At 41.0% G+C, this 20,839-nt stretch overlaps 1 protein-coding gene across 4 annotated transcripts in view; it reads right to left on the reverse strand.

Moving 5' to 3' along the window:
- Positions 1-20,839, reverse strand: part of RPS6KA1 (ribosomal protein S6 kinase A1) — a 180,558-nt gene that overhangs the window by 16,292 nt on the left and 143,427 nt on the right. For all 4 annotated transcript variants that reach the window (XM_066573002.1, XM_066573012.1, XM_066573020.1 and 1 more), the window contains 13 exons: positions 12,172-12,209; positions 11,878-12,020; positions 10,523-10,593; positions 9,889-9,977; positions 9,655-9,719; positions 8,796-8,898; positions 7,236-7,360; positions 7,010-7,132; positions 2,486-2,575; positions 2,180-2,338; positions 1,928-2,089; positions 1,764-1,840; positions 1,268-1,385 (listed from right to left, as the gene is read on the reverse strand). In XM_066573002.1, the coding sequence (XP_066429099.1) occupies positions 1,268-1,385; positions 1,764-1,840; positions 1,928-2,089; positions 2,180-2,338; positions 2,486-2,575; positions 7,010-7,132; positions 7,236-7,360; positions 8,796-8,898; positions 9,655-9,719; positions 9,889-9,977; positions 10,523-10,593; positions 11,878-12,020; positions 12,172-12,209 (1,363 nt within the window). The remainder of the gene's footprint in view (positions 1-1,267; positions 1,386-1,763; positions 1,841-1,927; positions 2,090-2,179; positions 2,339-2,485; positions 2,576-7,009; positions 7,133-7,235; positions 7,361-8,795; positions 8,899-9,654; positions 9,720-9,888; positions 9,978-10,522; positions 10,594-11,877; positions 12,021-12,171; positions 12,210-20,839) is intronic.

Consider the following 20,839-nt stretch of genomic DNA (forward strand, 5'->3'; position numbering starts at 1 on the left):
CTACACCTGGGGAAACAACTTGGAGGTCCCCTGCAATCAAGTCCAGATGTTCTTAAAAGAGAAAAAAGTTAAAGGATCCAGACCACATAAAGCAGCCCTCAGAAACAACTCAATCAAATCAGTCAGCGGCAGTGGGTCCATGCAGACTGCATGCATAATATAATAAAATATGATATGATATAATATGAAATTATATTTATAATTTCTTATATGTTTTTCAAATTTTAAATAAAGTTGACACAGAAATCTTCAAACTCAATGGCTCCTAATATCCTAGTGACAGAAGACCTAAGAGGTCCTCCGAAAAACATGGAGGGAATTTGCCTTTAGGGTCGTAAATGACTAAAATTGCTAACTGCAACAATAATAATAATAATATTAACCTAAGAGGTATGTCCTGGAGTTTACATTTGAAGACTCTGTGCGAGTCTGTGTTCACAGGTTCAAACTAATATTTTATGAGATAGCTAAATATATGATCTTTATTATGAAGCTGCATTATACTTATAAAAAAAATTTAAATATTGATATGGCCCTTTTCATATTCATACAAAAAGCACAAAATCATGTGAAAGGAAGTAGCATACCTGTGTAATCAATTGCCTCTAAAAACATCAGAAACCAGAGGTTTCATTAAATTCACCATTAGACCCTATGAAGAATGGAATGTGTAACTGGTGTATGAAATGGTCCAGTTACCTCAAGTGTAATAAACTAGGCTATTTTAACTGCAACGTTACCAAAATAATGTATGGCATTGCGCATATCTCGAAAAATGAAAGCAGCCATTTCACTGGTTGCAGCAAGAAAGACTATTTATGTACATTGAAGGAATAGGTTCGGCTGACTTTTTAGGGGCCCACAATACTGCTCTTGCACAGCATTATAAATGTTCACCCCTACAGCATTATAAATGATGAATTCAAATTAGCATTTTGAAAAGACCAGCACATAAAAGAAAGAAACCAAAAAGTGGTTGTCCCAGAACCACATTTTATTGCCTATCCATAGGATAGGCAATAAAACTCTGATCAGGGGGCTACCGCTGAGACCTCCTCTAATCGTGAGAATAGGGGTCCCATGTCCTCCTTTTTGCACCCCCTGCAGTAAGGAGCCGCCTGAATAGAGTTGCTGTCAAACATGCATGGTGCTGCTCCATTCATTTTAACGGGGCTGCCGGATATAGCCGAGTGCTTGTACTGTAGATAGGTGATAAAACAGGACTCTGGGACAATCCCTTTAATAGGAAATTTAGTGGATTAACTACCTTTGCAGATTCTGAAACAGTGTTCCAGTTTCCCCCTCTCAAAGTAAACTTTCCACTTCCAATCCGTGCCAATATCTCCTCTGGTGTGTCTTCTGGGCCATTAGCAAATGGAGTGTATCTGTAGGCATAAAAAGACAATGATCTAAAAATCATTTCTGAACAGAACTACTGTAAATGGTGTGTGTTTGAATCAAATATAAATGGCTATAAAATTACACAAGATTTAAAATGCTTCCAATAAAGCAATTTCTGCAAATACTTTTACATGTGGGCCAAACCGTATTCGAAACTGTAGCCAACTTACAGAGCCATGAGAGAAATGGTGCAACTATAGGAAGGGAAGTAAGGAGGCGACCACTGGCACATAACAGGGCAGCAGTACTATAAATGTTATGGAACTACTGGGGAGCTTTGGTACAGAGTAGCCCAGGAGTTATACTACAAGCATATCTTATTAGTTATAATACATTACTGAATCCAGTCTACACTTACATACCCTGCCAGCATTGTGTAGAGAAGAATTCCCAGACTCCAGATGTCACATCCTTCATCATATCCCTGCTTCTTCAACACCTACAAAACATTGCAGTGACATTCACAAAGTCTCCCTGCATGCCTGCTATGCTTCCCCTGTATATACCGACTCTTCAAGGGTCTTACCTCTGGGGCCACAAAATTGGCTGTATAACATGGAGTCATTAGTAACCCATTTTCTGCACGGAGTTGTTTAGCAAATCCAAAATCACAAATCCTTATGGATTCTGGATTACCAGATTCATCAACATACAGGATATTGCTCGGCTTCAGATCTCTATGAACAACCTAAAATGTGACATGAAGTGGAAACGATTAGTTAAGTTCGCAAAAGTTCTATATGTATTATTAAACATTCTATGCGCATTCTATTCTCACCCCTTGTGAGTGAAGGTATTCCACAGTCTTGCAGATGGTCAGAAGAACACTACAGGCCTCTCTTTCTGAGAAAAACTTCTGCCGTAAAATTCTGTCAAGTAGTTCTCCACCTCTCATAAGCTCAGTCACCAGGTAGACACTATTTCCCTCTTCATATACCTGTTTAAAGTTGTGTAGAGAAACAATTAGCAATACTTGCTTGTGAGAAGAGGACGTTTCTTAAAATCCCGGAGATGCTGCTTTATCTGCCATTTCCGTGACTACAGCCATTTAACTGTACTGTGCATAAATGGCGTTTGTACTTACATCTTTTAGTGTAATTACGTTGGGATGCTGACCATATCTGCGTAAAATTTCAATTTCTTCTGATGGGTCCCTTTTTGTTTTATCTATTATCTGCAGTAAAAGCAAATTGAAAAGACAATGTAAGTTTTACAGTCACAACCATAGAGTAAAGTATTTAAAGGGGTTGTCCCGCCTCGAAACGGGTTTTTTTTTTTTCAATAGCCCCCCCGTTCGGCGCGAGACAAACCCGATGCAGGGGTTTAAAAAAAAACAAACCGGATAGTACTTACCTGAATCCCCGCGCTCCGGTGACTTCTTACTTACCTTGCGAAGATGGCCGCCGGGATCTTCACCCACGGTGGACCGCAGGTCTTCTCCCATGGTGCACCGTGGGCTCTGTGCGTTCCATTGCCGATTCCAGCCTCCTGATTGGCTGGAATCGGCACACGTGACGGGGCGGAGCTACGAGGAGCAGCTCTCCGGCACGAGCGGCCCCATTCAGAAGGGAGAAGACCGGACTGCGCAAGCGCGTCTAATCGGGCGATTAGACGCTGAAATTAAACGGCACCATGGAGACGGGGACGCTAGCAACGGAACAGGTAAGTGAATAACTTCTGTATGGCTCATAATTAATGCACGATGTACATTACAAAGTGCATTAATATGGCCATACAGAAGTGCTGAACCCCACTTGCTTTCGCGGGACAACCCCTTTAAGCTAGCCATACACACAGTACCAGGTCGGTTGAGTCCCCCGACTCTCTAATGTGCATGGAGGCCTATAAATATTAGGTATTTTTATTTCAACATGTCCAATTCTCTTGTTTTCAGGGAGATAAGTCACTGCCATAATTGTCTGTCAGCCAATCAATTCATTGTTCAGCCAACTTTTAAAGGATTGTCCAGACTAGCCAAAGCTTTTTACACCCTTAATGATCACCTGCCGTAGATGTATGGCGGGCTGTCACAGGTGGTGCATGCAGAGGGCATGGCAGCAGAGCCTGTTCCATACCAGGCAGATACTGGCTGTTTCTGACTGCCAACACCTGCTTGCTACAGCAGTGATTGGAGCAAGTTCCTATCATGGCATTTTAACTCCTTGGTTGCCACAGTCAATACTGACTCCACAACTAATCAGATAGCCAGAGAGGGCCCCCTCTGGCACGCTATTGGCAGCCCCCAAGCCATGATCGTGGCTGATTATGCGTTCACATGGCAGCCTGGAGCCTAGTGAAAGCCCTCACAGCTGCCATGTAGTGCAGTCTATTAAAGGAGTTGTACCAAGATTGCAAGTTATCCCCTATCCATAGAAAAGGAGATAACTTGCTGATCTGTGCAGGTCTCACTGCTGAGACCCCTGCCGATCTCAAGATCAGGGGACCTGTGTCCCCAGTCCTCCTCACTGAGGTGTTACTGCCTCCCCAGTAGTGAGCAGGAGACTATGTAGTGCTGGTTGTGCAAACACACTAGTCTCTCCATTCACTTTCAATTGGGCTGTGGAGCTACCCAAGCAGCACCCATTCAGATATTTCCATCATCCTCATTTAAATGGATGGAGAGCTGACCTCACATGCTCAGCTAGTGTCCCTACAAGCTGACGTCAGCAGAAGCGACCCTCTGTAGTGATAGTGTAGGCAGAACAGTACACAGGAGTCCTGTTCTGGAGATCAGCAGAGATCTTAGCAGCGAGACGCCAACTAATCAGAACGTTATCACCTATACATAGTATAGGTGATAACTTGCAATCTTGGTACAACCCCTTTAAGTCCTGCATGTGACAGGGTTTAATAGACTAACATTGAAATCCACAAATTACTCCTATACACAGAAGTATTGCAGTATATTATACAAGTGAGCAAGTGACCACAAGTTCCAAGTCCACAATGGGGACTAATCTAAAAATGAAACTTTTAGCATTTTTTTTCTAAATATTTAAAAATGTAAATTTAAGAAAGCCCCTTTTCCCATTTGAAAAATAAAAAAATTGGATACTGCCATATCCGTAAATTTCAACTATTAAAATTATGTAATTATTTATCCCACAAAGTGAATTGCAAGTTTTTGGGCAGCTCATCACCAAAAACAAAACTGAATAAATAAGATCAGAATGTCATATGTACCCCAAAATGGTATAGACAGAAACTACAGGTTACTCTGTAAGCAAAAAGCCCCTGTACAACCCCATAGACGAAAAAATTAAAAAAAGTTATAAGTCTCAGAAAAGAGACACAAAGCAAAAGGTTATTTTATTTGTAAAAGCAACAAGACATAAAAACTGCATAAATTTGGTAATACCACATTTGTACTGATCCGCAGAATATAGTTAACATATTTTTGCTGTACTGTGAATGCCGTGGGTGCTCCACTCCTCTGCAAAGGAAACACACCAGTGGTGGCTGTGTGTTCCCAGCTAAAATACTAAAAAAGGGGCGCAACGGCCCCAAAGTGCGTCTATTATATGCTGGATTACTTCTTAATAAAAGCTGAGAAGTTGAGTTCAAAAACACGTCTCGTGCTTCTTTAGAAAAAGGGATTGCGCTTACAAACCACATTTTTCCTACATTTCTTTCATGTACTTGCACGTCCTTGCAAGGTGTGACGTTTTGTGGACTGGCTGCACCCTCTCAGACTCCTCAAAAATCAATCTCACTCCCATATATGGAATAAGAGAGGCGAAAAACAAAAACAAATTCTCAAAGCAGAACATCAGTATATAGATTTGCTCTTTTCTCTCATCAGTCTATTAAAAGAGGGCAGGATTCTACATTGATGATTACACAACACCCACTGTGTTGTAATCCTCCAAATATACATTGAGAGGGTAATTGGCTTCCTATGAAATTGATCTAGTCTGTGTAGTATAAAATATGAAAATTAGATTGTCAATCTCATTGGAGAACGTGGACTGATGTGAATGATGGCAATCTTTGTACAACACAGTGGAACATGTCAATGCTATATAAGTAACAGAAATAGTTAAAGGGGTTGTCTCGCGAAAGCAAGTGGGGTTAAGTACTTCTGTATGGCCATATTAATGCACTTTGTAATATACATCGTGCATTAAATATGAGCCATACAGAAGTTATTCACTTACCTGCTCCGTTGCTGGCGTCCCCGTCTCCATGGCTCCGTCTAATTTCGGTGTCTTCTTGCCTTTTTTAGACGCGCTTGCGCAGATGGGTCTTCTCCCTTCGGCTTGGCTCGGCAGCACGGGCGTTTTGGCTCTGCCCCCTTGTACGCGTCATCGCGTAGCTCCGCCCCGTCACATGTGCCGATTCCAGCTTCCACCGAAATTAGACGGAGCCATGGAGACGGGGACGCCAGCAACGGAGCAGGTAAGTGAATAACTTCTGTATGGCTCATATTTAATGCACGATGTATATTACAAAGTGCATTAATATGGCCATACAGAAGTACTTAACCCCACTTGCTTTCGCGAGACAACCCCTTTAACTGTGGTTGCTGTTACCACACAATGCTTCCCTGTATTTATCCCGGTTATAGCAGCTGAACAGCTTTACTGAGACTCAGTCTGAAAACAGGAAGCCCGATGAACACAATATTTTACAACACTCAAGTAGGGAAATCAAGTAAATTGTATCTAATCTCTCTAAGAAGTATTCCCTGCATATTTATAAGTAATGGAGAGGACAACTGGTAGAATCATATCATAAACTCATTAAAGACCTTACACCTTAAGGCCTCATGTCCACGGGCAAAATAATAATTAAAATCCGCAGCGGATCACCCGCAGGCGGATCTGCATCCCATAGAGATGCATTGACCAGCCGCGGGTAGATAAATACCCGCGGAAGGTTAATAAAAGTGAATTAGAAAAAAAAGGAGCATGAAAAAATCCAGACCATGCTCCATTTAGGTGCGGGTCTCCCGCGGGGACGGCTACAGCAGGCTTCTATTTGAAGCCTATGGAAGCCGTCCGGATCCGCGGGAGACCTAAAATCAGAATATACTCACCTGCTCCGGATCTTCCCTTCTTCGCGGCTTGGTCTTCCCTCCGTCGCGGCTGGATCTTTTTTCTTCTGGCCGGCGCATGTGCGCGACACGCAGCCGGCGTGCCGTGCACATCCGCCGGGACGAAGAAAGAAGATCCGGCCGCGACAGAGAGAAGATCAAGCCGCGAAGAAGGGAAGATCCGGAGCGTGCGTAGAGGTGAGTAATTGCTATTTTCAGTCCTCAAGTCCGCGAGGCAGGAGGGGCCCGCTATGGATTCTCCATGGAGAATCCGTAGCGGGCCTGATTTTCCCCGTGGACATGAGGCCTAAGAACAGGAACTTGAAGTTTATAGTTTGTTCCTAGTGATGGAACATTACATAGTCATTGCTGGACTGCAGTATTCACTGCAAGTCAGGTGGCTGGTGAGTCTTAAATCTTTCCAATAGCAAACAGGGAAAAATATTTTGGGGTAAAAATGCTTCTAATAGAGCGTAAACATTTTCTTTGATTAGGTCTATAATTATAAGTTGCATGTAGGCAGTAAAATCCCTAATACAGGAAAAATACAGGCTTACTCTGGCATTTCCTTACCTTCACAGCATATTCCATATTTGTTCCCTTGTGAACACAACGCTTGCACACAGAGTAGGAACCAACGCCAATAATCTCCCATAGCATGTACAGATCGCTGAACATGGCATTTTTAGGGCATATCTATATAGTATCAAAAGAGCACGGAGAGAAATTTCAGTCAATTCTGTGACAAAATACCAAAGATGAAATAAGTGGCCAACTGTAAAACAAGTGTTATAGTCACCTTTGGTACAGAAAGGACTGGAGAAATGGAGGCTTTTCCATCCGCATCGGTTAATGAAGGAGCGACAAAACTAAAGCCACGGAACAGCTGATGAGCTCCTGCACTGGGAGGGATGCCGGGGGAGTCTGTTTAACAAGGAAGGGAGCTGCTTATAAGACACTACATGCAGCTACTTATCAGATCTCTCTAATAGGGTCATATACGCAGTCTGTGGTCAAGGTGTTAAGGTTTCCATCAGATTTTTGCTATCCTAACTACATATGCAACAAGTCAAAGCTTGTTCTGTCTCATGTATTACAACGCAGTTGGTTTACATGGCAGCGTGCGCATAGTTTTAGAAGTTCTGTAATGATCTGCAGCAGTGTTTCATCGATATGAACTAATTTCCATTTATAGTGCAGTCACTATGCCCCCAATCAACAATATTAGACTGTAAACCTAGTTTAGTGCGAAGGTGTAACACTCTGCTACATCATAGCTTTCAGAAATGACAAGCCTGCACTGTTGAGACACTAATACTAGGGCGGTCTCTTTAGTAGACTTTTTTCCATCTGATGTAAAGGGATTATCCAGTCCAAAATGTTTGTTTTTTACCTGATCAGTCCTCTACTGCCTTCTTTTCTGCTATAGTCATTGCTATGTCAGTGCTGAAGTAGGATGTGTACAATAGCAGTGTTTTAGGGCCATCCCTAATACTGCCAGTAAACTGGTTCTTCCCCTAGTGCCAACCTTTAATAATGCTATAAGATCCCTTCTGCCACTAGTGTACTACAGTGCAGCCCCCCCCCCCCCATCTACCAACAGCTGGGCAGCCACAAGCAGGCAGCTCCATAGCTGACACACTGGATTTGAAAGATCAAACAGCTGAAGTCTATTCTTCAATACTAAATTTAGGGCATGTTCACACGGGACAGAAACGCTGTGGAAAATTCTGCAGCATTTCCACACAAAAACGTGCACCTTAGGTGTGGATTGTGCCCAGGAATCAACTGCGTATCCGCAGCCGATTTTAATAGTTAAATCACATTACTCCCCTTCACCTGGGAATACATTTACTTTTCAGAGTGCCCTGACAGAGGCATATATATCGTCAGCCTCTAGTGAGCGACGAGGCGCTGGTCAGGTGATGTGCAAGTCTCATCACCTGACCAGTGGTTTGGCGCTCACTAGAGGCTTTCAGGGGCTTACAGCACCATTTATACTGAAGTAAAGGGGAGCAATGTAGCTACTGAAATCAACTACAGATATGTAGCTGACTCCTGGTCAAAATCTGCACCCACGGTGCAGATTATAACATGCACTTTTATGCAGAAATGCTGCAAAATTTGCTTTGGAATTTTCTGCAGCGGAAATCCCGCAGTGTTTATGCCTCATGTGAATGTACCCTTAGAGGGCACACAATTGTAGAGTTAGAAACATTTGCCGTTATGAAGGTTGAGCTGATGAATAATACGCTTTATTGTGCTTTCCTGTTACATGATACAGTGACAGTCAGACAACTGCAGCATTTTATACCTACATTGGTGTTGTAGGGGGGGGGGGGGGGGGGGGAGAAATCACCTTTGGGTGTGCGTGATGTGAATTCTTTGTCAAAGTAGTAGGTGTCATCTGGCTGTGTAATTGCTGGTTTGAAGGGAGGGCTGATCTCTCGATGGTACAGCTTCTGTAGGTACAAAGAGGGAACACAGTTTAGAAAATGTCCCAAGTTTTTAATGGTGTCATGATGGATCAGTTATCAAACGAATTCCAATAGATCCGGACCTATCATATGAACTTATAAAGATGTCCGTCTGAACAGAACTTCAGTGATTTGAGGCAAAAAAAAAAGCTACTCGGGTTTTTTCCAAATGTGTAAAAGGGCACAAAACCCAGATGATTTTATCAGCTTTTTGGCAAGACTTATAAAAGACATAAAAACGTATTGTTCATCCACACTGGCGCCTGGTAGGATGTAGACAACGATGTAGTAAACGCACAAACTGGTGACAAGGCTAAATGATATGAGATGCACTACTTGATTTATACATAGCTGTACTAAAGTACTAATATTAATGTCTTCACACCATCATTGTGCTGTTAAATACAATGTCTGTAAAAAAAAAAAATATATATATCAGTGTGTGGATTTTTCTTATCTGTCCATTTCTGATGCACCGGGATGAGCTAAACATAATGGAGCTAAACACTATTTTATTAGATAGAACCGTTTTCACACTACCAGGTCCATGAAAGATATTGCAGATGGTTCCTAAAAACAGAACCATATCCTATTTGCCACCCCATCATTACCTACGCTAGTGTGGACTAATTGACATCCAGAAAGACAGATCAACTATCTAGAGTAGATTGAAACTGTAGTATGGAGAAGTGGAAATTTTCTACAAGGTGCCAGTTATACTTTCATTATTGAAATACTTACATTCCAATCAATAGTGGAAAAAAATGGGTGGCGCTTAATTTCTTCTGCTCCATCAGTACCAGAACCTATAAAAATAGTAACATTAAAAGCACAAGCATTGTAGTTCAACGTTTCTAGAAAATAAAAGTGTAGGTCAGTAAATATGGAAAAGTAAAGGAAACTAAAAAGGCAAATGCATCATGTTCTTAATACAGATGCATCATGTTCTTAATACAGAGTAGGCAAAACTCTTACCTAGCCTATTAGTGGGATTCCTCTTAAAGAGAGCCCGTAACAAACCCTGAGCTTCATGGCTGAGAAACTGAGGCATCCCCAGTTTTGCTCTAGAAAACAAAATGTCAGAAACTGAACACAGGGATACAAACAATTATTAAGCAACGATTTCAGATTTATATATTGAAGGTGGCACAAAGCATATGTATATTCCACGTGGAAGCTTTCTGCACCAAAAATATGGGCCCTTCACGTAAATCGGATTAAAAAAACCCCAAACAACTATGAATACCATTTGGAAAAATACTCATGGAATTTAGGGCTTGCTGCACTGGGTAAACACCAAACATGCAACATCGTTATGTCCAGCTTTTAAAGATTTTGCCAACATCGTCTGATTTTATGAATCCTTATTCAGCCTCCACAGGATTTTAGGCTAGATTACTAATAGATCTGCAAAGATCTTTTTCCATTTGACTATACCCATATGAGAATAGCCTGTCAGCCCTAGACAGCCTGGGCATGAGTAGTACAAGTGTGCACTAAATGCAGGTTTAAGGACATGTTAAAGGATTTGGTAATGCTTTTGGCTCATAAGAACTCCACAACTTTGTTTCACTATATAAAGAGATAGAATATTAGGTCAGTAACTCACTTTAGGATTAGTGTCATAGTTTCTTTGCGGTCCTTCCCCTGGAATGGTAAGGATCCAGTAAGCATCTCAAACTGAGGAAACAAAGCAAATCTGATAAAAAAGGAGAATACAACAACCAAAAGTGCAGTTTTGGGTCTGTTCTTAAAGCCATTGTAGCCAGGGTTCTATGTACAAGTGGACAATCTAAATTCTAGTAATGATCTTTAACTTACAACGTACGCCTCACTTATCAAAACACTGTTGGGGTTTTATTTTCTAATGAAGTTAGAGAATGGGTATATAGGTCCCAAAACCCAAAGGGGGAGTGGGGCTACTGTTAGGGTGTGTGACATTTAGTATTATTTAAATAAATTATAGCAGAAACCTAACAGCTCAGAGCTGGTGTAGATTTCAAATTGGTGCAAAGAGTTGCTGCCAGATGCAACTAATAGATTATGAGACACAAGCCTCTTTATACATTTGTTGCAATGAGACCAGCATATAAAACTCTGGTTTAAGTAAATAGGTTCTAAAAAGTACTCTGACACCACTGACTGCCCTGCACACTTTTCCTTCTTGAATGCTGGAATCCGGAAGAAGCAGTAATGCCTATCTGTACATACAGTTGAGCTCCTACCAGAAACATCTGCAGCATTCTTGTGCAAAGCAATATAAATGTCAGTTAGACTAGTGTTCCCCAACTCCAGTCCTCAGGGACCGCCAAGAGGTCATGTTTTCAGGATTTCCTCAGTGTTGCACAGGTGATGTAATTATTGCTGGTGCCTCAGACATTGCCACAGGTGTTCTTACCATAGGATATCCTGAAACCATGACCTGTTGGTGGTCCCCGAGGACTGGAGTTGAGGACCTCTGAGTTAGACTACTTAAACTACATCACGATAGGTGTCCAATGCAAGAGTCTGTTACCATTAAAAATTAGTAAGCCTAGCCTGATCTTAAACAGATTATACAGAAGTGATCAGTGTATTAGAGTGCTAATAGATTAGTTTGAACCCAAGAACTGATGGGAACTTAATGAGTCACTCCAGTGATTTTTTTCTTATTTATTTTTTTATTAAATCATTATGTAGCTATCCCCAGCATCTGTGGGCAGAAATGGTACAGCCTCAGCCAATGCATCTTAGGATAGATGTGAAGCTGAAAGTAAAAAATATCAGCCTCGAGATTGCATCAGATTGGGCTATACTGCAGGGAAAGTGTCTGAAATAAATAGAGGAGACCTCGAGAGCGCGAGCGGGGCAGGCATGGATAAATATGTTTTCACCGGAATGGCCCTTTAAAATTGCATATTCCCACATGTAAAGCTGCTCAGTTGGTTTTACCTCCCTTCACCCAGGACTATGAAAGCAGTTTACCATGAGAACTCCATACGACCACCAATCTGCACTGTGTGAATGGCCTTGACGATTCACCACCTCAGGAGCCATGTACTCCACTGTCCCACAGAAGGAGTATGCCTTCTTCTCATGATCTATTGCCTCTTTACTAAGTCCAAAATCTGAGAAAATACACAAAAGGTAGAACATGAGACAAGCATAAAGCAAGACAAGTGTGAAAAATACAAAAATCACTTATACAATAAGATTACAGAATAATAAGCATAATACTGTAGAGATAAGGAAGTTGGAGTATGAACAGAAAGATCTTACCAGTTAGTTTAATGTGGCCTTCTTCATCAAGTAAAATGCTGTAAAATTGAACAGTCACATTAATTTGACACTGTCAATATACTATTGCTATAGATACATATAAGAAGCGAAAATAAAAAACAGCCTAGGAATGGAACGGATTCCTATATAATAAAAATACCTAAAAGGACTTTATGCTGCATTACCACAAACAGGCCATTAACCCTTTCCAATCCACTGTCTGACGTCTTCCTACATTCTGATTGAAGCTTGCACAGCTCCAATATCAGAAGACGTCCAACAGGGTATTCTTACTGTCTACTGCCAGCCACTCCGCTGTCGGAGCCTCTCTGGGGCACACACACTGGCTTCAGCCAGCAGATTGCACTGTTGTATAACAAAAAGAGAAAGCCTGTTAGGGAACCCGGAATCCAAAATTCGATTGGAAAGGGTTAAAAGTAAGCTTTTTTTCAAACTCACATTTAACAAAAAAAAAACTAAAAAAAAACACTCAATGGGTCAACACAAGCATTTCTTTAATGATGACTGAAGAGATCACAAAAAATTTGAAGAACTAATTTCACATTCACTGGGATAGTAGCATAGTAGGTTAGGCTGGGGAAAAAATAAAAAAAAGACGTATATATGTCCACTCAGTTCAGCCTATAACCCTCCAATATTTATCCAGAGAAAGACAAAATATACCCCAATGAGGCAGAAGCAAATTTTCCCCATTCAAGGGAAAAAAAAATCTTTCCCAACTCCAATCTGGCAATTGGAATAATCCCTGGTTCAAACAAGCCGTCTGAAGTAATTAGTGACCATAACGTACAATATTGTAATGCTCAAGAAAGGAGTCTGGGCCCTAAAACACATCAAGTTAATCACCATGTCCTCAGGCAGAAAGTTTTATACTCTCACTGCTCTTACAGTAAAGAACCCCCTTCTATGTCTGTGTTGAAACCTTTCTGCTAGACGTAGAGGACGCCCCTTTGTTACAATCACAGTTCTGGATACAAATAGATCATGGAGAGATCTCTGTATGGTCCCCTGATATATTCACATATAGTTATAAGGCCCATTCCATTTAAAAAGGGAATTTTTGAAAAAAAATAAAAAATATATATGTTAATATTTTTTGATGATTTATGTTTTTAGGACTCTTAGAAGAAATGTTTGAGAATAGTAAAATATACTCTAACAAAATCATATGTAATACTGCACTTGAACTTGACCATGCAAGTTTACATGCGTTTCCACATGTTTTGACAGATTGGAGAGAAAGATTTATTCAGTCTGCATTTCAGTATAGAAGTGAATAGATGTTTTTAACACATGTGACCAAAAAAAAAAAAAAGCCACTGAGGTAATGTAACTTATTATATTTGTTAAATTATGTAATTTACAGAGGAATCAATAGCCTACCAACTAGATATCTGGTCTGTTACCAAGAAAGTGTAATAATCGTTCTGTTATTTAATGGTCATTATAATTTACAACACAGGTTTTTACTTTAAGTCTTATAAGGTTCATATATATTGCAGTTACTGGTTACTGAATAAAACATCTAAAAAAAAAAAAAAAAAAGATTATCCTTATTTTTACTAAGTTTACATTCAAACACGTCCTGTCTGTTACCAGTACGTCTTGTCTGTTACCATATGAAAAATTAATTAGGGGTGTTTATAACTAGCAGATCAGAACAAGTAGAAAACAGACAATCTTTTAAGAGTAAACTGAAAATGCGAAAGAGTCCTGATTATATATTAACTAGGAGAACAGAAATTTTGGAAAAAAACAAGCATTCTACAATTTCTATTCATTTGCATGTCCTGTCTGATACTAAAAGTCACATGTCATTTACTAAGAGTTGATAGAAAGTTAGGCAGTAGGTATGACAGATTTGTCACAGTGCATAGTTTAACTACCTATAGCTATTTTTAAAGTTTCAGACAAAAATATATTTAAAAAAATACAAAAATGGGAGAAAATTTGCGTGTGCGTGTCCTGTCCGTTACCATGGAATGTACTGCTAGTAAACAACCCCATTTTGGATAATCTCTCTGGGTATGTAGTCCAGGCATTCCATTTATTACTTTAGTTGCCCGCCTTTGTACTTCTAATATGTCCTTCTTGAGTACCGGTGTCAAAACTGTACACAATATTCCATGTGTGGTGTGATCAATGAATTCTAAACAGAAAGAACAGTATTCTCGTCATGTGTCCCCAATACCTTTTTTGAGGCACCTCATGATCCTATTTGCCTTGGCAGCAGCCGCCTTATACTGGTTGCTCCAGTTAAGCTTAGTGTTAACTAAAATCCCCAAGTCCTTCTCCATGTCAGTGTTACCCAGAGGTTTTCCATTCAGTATGTAATGGTGACATGCATTTCCTCTGCCCATGTACACAACCTTACATACTTTTCTGCCTAAGCCTGTAATTTATCCAGATTCATTTGCAACCACATTCTGTCCTCCTTTGTAATACTTTACTTTGTTTTATGGGAAACAAGCCAGGAGAATTAGAGCTCCTAACGCAGAAATAGAAATGGAATATACAACTTGAAGGTTACAACTTCTTTATAAGACACAGACCTAATGAAAGAGGAGGAGGTATTGCGTTGTATGTTAGCAAAACATTAATCTCCACAGAGATTCAAGCTTCAGAGCATTGTAGTTTTGTATTCTTACCCAGTTTCTACAAGGAGAGAACAGAAAGGACACTATTGTAGACATTTACAATAGGCCCCCTGGTCAAGCAGAAGATATGGATGAACTCTATATCAGATGGCCAAATTCTCCAAAAAGTATCACAGTGATCCTGGGAGATTTCAACTACCCAGACATTTGTTGGGAATCTCTCTCTCAGGTAAATGTAATGGATCCAACAAATTCTTATCCGCTCTTGCTGACAACTTTATCTTCCAAAAGGTAGAAGAGAAAACAAGGGGATCGGCTATTGTGGGCCTAATTTTTGCCAACAGGGAGGAAATTGTCGAGGAAGTAAGGGTGGCTGGGATCTTAGGAGTCTGTTGACCAAAATTCAATGATGGCATGATCACTAAGTGTGGAAGACCTGAGAGGACTCAGACTTCAAGGTTGGATTTCAGAAAGGCAGATTTTAATGAACTCAGAAAGAGTGTAGGAAGGATGAAATGGTGGATGTTCTTAAGGACAGAAATGTTCTAGAAGGTTGGGAAAGACTTCAAAATGAGATTCTCAAAGCACAATCATTAACAATTCCTAAAAGGAAGAATGGGAAGCATTAAAAAAAGCAGGATGGATGAACACAGAATTTATATTTTTCTTCCTTTTTAGCATGCATTTATGTTTAGCAAATGGAAAGAGGGGGGCTTATCTAACGAAGTCTGCAGAAATTGTAAGGCAAGTGTCAGAAATGCTACAGCTAATAATGAATTGAGGCTTATAACAGAGGCCAAAAGCAATAAAAAAAGGATTTGGGGGGGGGGGGGGGGGGGGGTATGTCCTCATTTTCCTCAGTGAATACATTGGAGAAAAGACTATTTAATAGATTTGCTTTCTCCTCATCACCCTCTACAAATTTCCCTACATTTTCAAGATTAATCTTTTTACTATTTATATAATTGAAGTATAGTTTAGGGTTGGTTATACTTTATTTGGCAATAAGTCTCTGTCTCCACCTCTGCTTTTTACATTTTTTTTTTTATTTATAGTTTTAGTATTTATATGTCTTCATTAGAGATGAGCGAGCGTACTCGGAAAAGCACTACTCGCTTGAGTAATTTGCTTTATCCGAGTATCGCTGTGCTCGTCCCTGAAGATTCGGGTGCCGGCACGGAGCGGGGAGCTGCAGGGGAGAGCGGGGAGGAACGGAGGGGAGATCTTTCTCTCCCGCCCGCTCTCCCCTGCTCCCCGCTGCGACTCACCTGTCAGCCGCAGCGGCACCCGAATCTTCAGGGACGAGCACAGCGATACTCGGATAAAGCAAATTACTCGAGCGAGTAGTGCTTTTCCGAGTACGCTCGCTCATCTCTAGTCTTTAGTGCTTCTTTGCTGCCTTTTAGTTTTAGTAGTTTAAAGATTTTCTTTTTGTTGTTTATTGCCCACTTGACATCTTTATTGAACCACAATGTTTTTCTCCTACTCATAAGCATTTTATTCCAGGAAGGTATGAACCTCTAATAGTAAGTTTTGAAGAGGCTTTTAACCATTTCCCATTTATTCTCTGTGCACTTATTTCTGAGAACATTGTCTCAGTCAAGGTGGTTAAGGGCATCTCATAGCTGGCTGAACTTTGCCTTTCCAAGGTTTAGTATTTTCGTACCTCTCCTATAAAACTCTCCTTGAAAGACACGTTAAAGCCTATAGAAAACCCCTAATAGTATTTTTTAAATTGTTTTTCGCTCCGTATTTTTAAAATTGTTTTTCACTATGTATCTCTACCCATAGAGACGCCACATGTTCATCTCCCTCCCATATATCTTCCCGCAGTGTGAGATTTAAACAAGATTTTACATTTAGGCAAACGTCTCCCACTTTTTTTTTTTACAATCCTTTCTGAACAGACTGTAACCCTACGTTCACCACCCAGGTCCCTGTTATTCCCGCTATGTGGTAGTTTTCCACATACATTACTTCCAGTTCATCTACTTAATTGGTCTGGCATCTAGCTTTAGTGACCAAACAGTTTACCTGAACTTAACCCCCATCCCCACCCCCCCATAATCCCCATTAACCCCTTAATGCTATAGGACGTACAGTTACATCCTGCAGCATTAGATATGTATGAAGGGAGCGCCCCCCCCCCCCCCCCCGTTCGGCGCGAGACAACCCCGATGCAGGGGTTAAAAAAGAACACCGGACAGCGCTTACCTTCATCCCCGCGCTCCGGTGACTTCTTACTTACCCGGTGAAGATGGCCGCCGGGATCTTCTACCTCCGTGGACCGCAGCTCTTCTGTGCGGTCCATTGCCGATTCCAGCCTCCTGATTGGCTGGAATCGGCACGTGACGGGGCGGAGCTACACGGAGCCCCATTGAGAAGAGAAGACGACCCGGACTGCGCAAGCGCGGCTAATTTGGCCATTAGACGGCGAAAATTAGTCGGCTCCATGGAAACGAGGACGCTAGCAACGGAGCAGGTAAGTGAAAAACTTCTTAGAACTTCTGTATGGCTCATAATTAATGCACAATGTACATTACAAAGTGCATTAATATGGCCATACAGAAGTGTATAGACCCACTTGCTGCCGCGGGACAACCCCTTTAATAAAAAGTTTTACTAATTTTTTTAAAGAAAACAAAAACCTTTTGCCATATTTATAATAAAAGAATCTAAGTTAAAAAAATATATATATATTTGGTATCGCTGGGTCTGTTAAAGTCTGTCCTATCAAAATAACACATTCTTTGCCCCACAGGATGAACGTCGTCAGAAAAAAAAAAAAAAAAAAAAGAGCCAGGGTGCTTTTTTTCGTCACCCTGTCTCCAAGAAAAAGGTCATAAAAAGCGATCAAAAAGTTTTGTGTGTCCAACGGAAACTATAGGCTGTACTGCGCAAAATGAGCACTGGCACAACTATGTTGACGGAAAAATTAAAAAAGTTATTGTGGGCAGAAAATGGAGAAAGAAAACATTTTAAAATTAAAGGTTTTAGAAAAGAAAATAAGCAGAGTACAAAAACCCCCCAAAAAAACAACTATAAAATTTGGTATAATAGTAATCCTATAGACCCACAGAATTAAGTAATCATGTTGTTTTTCTTGCAGTGTGTAATGTTGTAGAAACAAGGCACACTCAATCATCTCCCCTAGCACAGCTGCACCCTCCTCATTGATATGCAGCCCATCTCTACAGTAATACCTGTAGTTAACAGCAGTCAGCCCACTTCTCCAGGAACCCCAATCCTTCCTTCACCAACTCGTGAGCCATTTGTTTACCTCCCTCATAAATAATAGAGATTTTAATTCAGACTCTTTACTCATTAAAAATTATATCAAAACTCAGTGTATATTACTTTGCATGTACTGTACCACTGTGTATAGTATAAAACGTAGGCAGTACTTAGGGATTTACGTTGTTGACCCGAACATCCAAATACTTTGCCCAGTAAAGTGGTTTGTAGAGATTAATGGATGTACTGTACGACTGCATATACTACAACTTGTGCACAGAGCTTATTCCAGATGCAAGCTGTTAACCCCAAGTATTACTTTGGATGTAGTGTACCGCTGCATATATCACAACTAGTGGAAATACGTTGTAAAGATGTCAATTGTTGATTCAACTCGTTTCCACTATTAAGGAAATGGTGTCCACAGGCCCAATAGTGTCCCAATGTCCATGGGCAAAATAGAATTAGCAAATCCGCGCGGGTGTCCCGCACACGTGATCCACGCTCATAGGGAATCATTGGACACCCACAGGTAATTAAATACCTGCGGATGTCATTTTTCCCTGACACGCGGATTGCATGTGCGGGAAAACACCCACACCATCCTCCATTTTGTGTGGGTCTCTCGCGGCTTCTATGTGTATTTGTGATGTGCTGCGGAAGAACACAAGTTCAAAACGAAGAGTGTGCATGGTGCCGTCGTGCCGAGCACATCTGCCGGGCCGAAGAAAAAAAGATCCGGCCACGACGGACGGGAGATCTGCAGCGCCTGGACAGGCAAGTATAATCTATTTTAAGGCTTAATGTCTGCGGGAAAGGAGGGACCCGCTCCAAGATTCTGCATGGAGAATCCATACAGGTGTGAATTTCCCCGTGGACATGAGGCCTAACAGTTTCCTCAGTAGGTCTGATCATTTTTCAAGGTATGAAATGTAAATAAAAAGGTTTCCTTTTGTTAAGATCCTTTTACACGGGACACTCGTCCCATTAATGCTCGCTTACAGCGCTGCCGAAATGGAGCGTTGTCCCCCCACCTGCCTTCATTCACAGTAAACGGACAGTCGTTTAGAAGTGATCGACTGCTGTTTACACTGCACAGCATGTCGTTCAGTTTTCTGCATGGAGAAACTAAAATGACTTAATAATTCTCATTCAGTCATTACATGCATTTACATGGGAGGATTATCGCAGGAGCACGGGAATCTGAAGGATTCTGAACAATTGTCTTATGTAAAATGGCCATTACTTTATTTTATTTGTGCCAATCTTAAAAAGGAGATTCTATGAAACCTAGAGATTTTAATTAGGAGCGACTGTTATGCATATGTTCCTTTTATGAAAGATCTGGAATCTATCCCATTACCAAGATCTACCCCTGTGTCTAATAAAAATAATTGTTTATAGTTTGTTTTTCCAAGAATAGGGAACAGGAAAAGGTAGCGCTTCTAACTGTTGGGAATTCTCAATTCATAGGACTACAGGTGAAACAGGAGGCAACACCTCAATATTGGTGAGGTCAGCCCCTACTCCTCACTCCACCATAGTGAAAACGTATACAATTCTCAAATTGTAATTGGCTTGGGAGTTTCACTCAATTCATTGAGTATTCCTAAATTCTTAACTTGATCATATGTTAGCATACAGCCCCAATAAAGATCAACACGTTCCCTATATGACTCTAATGAACTCCTAATACCAGCTCTAACAGTCAGCAAGGCATGCAGGCTATGCCAATTATCACAATCTGTCCTTCAGTAAAGCATGCTAAAGAACATGACTACGATCTAGGAGAAAGCCTGTTACGGCATGCGTTATCCATATTTGTCAGCCTTGGTATGTTGACCGTGACGCTGACCTTAAGAAGGAGGGGCTCCACCTCCTTAGTGACGTCAGTCTGACACCAACCAATCAGAGAGCTACAGGTCATACCAGAATCCTGATTACATGTCTCTGATATCACTGATCTTCTGTATGGTTTGTCTGGAGGAGAACTCCACCTCTGTTACTATGGTTTTCAGGACGCCATCATGTTCCCGTATATATTAAGTTCCATAATCAATCCTCAATTTATACAGCAATCTTTGGTCGATAAACTTATTATAGTGTATTGTTGAAGGCTTGATGTATCCATTTAGGTGTTTGAACATCTCTGCTTCAGGTAATTAATAGAGGCTTTTATATAATCTGGCTACAAGAGGCTTTTTTTGCTCACTCTGACAGTAAAGGGGATTCTGCACCAAAAACAGTTACATTAGATACTTTGAGGAAACTATGCTGATAATGGAAACTAGTTGAGTCAACAATTTACATCTTTAAACAGCACTTCCACTAGTTGTGATATGTGCAGCGGTACAGTACATCCAGAGTAAAACAATGGGGCAATATTATATACCAACTGGGCAATATTTGCGTATGACAAGGAATTGCTTTTTCCCCATTTAGACGGGACGAATGTTGGGCAAACAATGCCCGACACTTGTCCCCGCACATACTAGCTCCCGTGCACCTGAACGGGAGCTAGCATAGTTAGCTCTCAGTGGGGAGGCAGCAGGATTTCACGCAGGTTTATGCCGCATAAACAATGGACGATGAGCAAATCGCTCATTGTTCAGTGTAAATAGCGGCCGTTCAGTACTGAATCGCCGCTATGTTAGGTCAAGGGAGAGGGGCGGGGGAGCGCAAATAGAGAAATCTCCTGCAGTCTCCCCACCCTCCCTGCTGGCCGTTCTGTGAGCGAGCCAGCGCTTCTAGCGAGGACACACAGGGATGAGTGTTGGGCATCGTTTGCCAACATGCATCCCGTGTAAATGGATCCT

This window comes from Eleutherodactylus coqui, chromosome 1 (genome assembly GCF_035609145.1).
Source record: "Eleutherodactylus coqui strain aEleCoq1 chromosome 1, aEleCoq1.hap1, whole genome shotgun sequence".
In the NCBI taxonomy this organism is placed as follows: domain Eukaryota; kingdom Metazoa; phylum Chordata; class Amphibia; order Anura; family Eleutherodactylidae; genus Eleutherodactylus; species Eleutherodactylus coqui.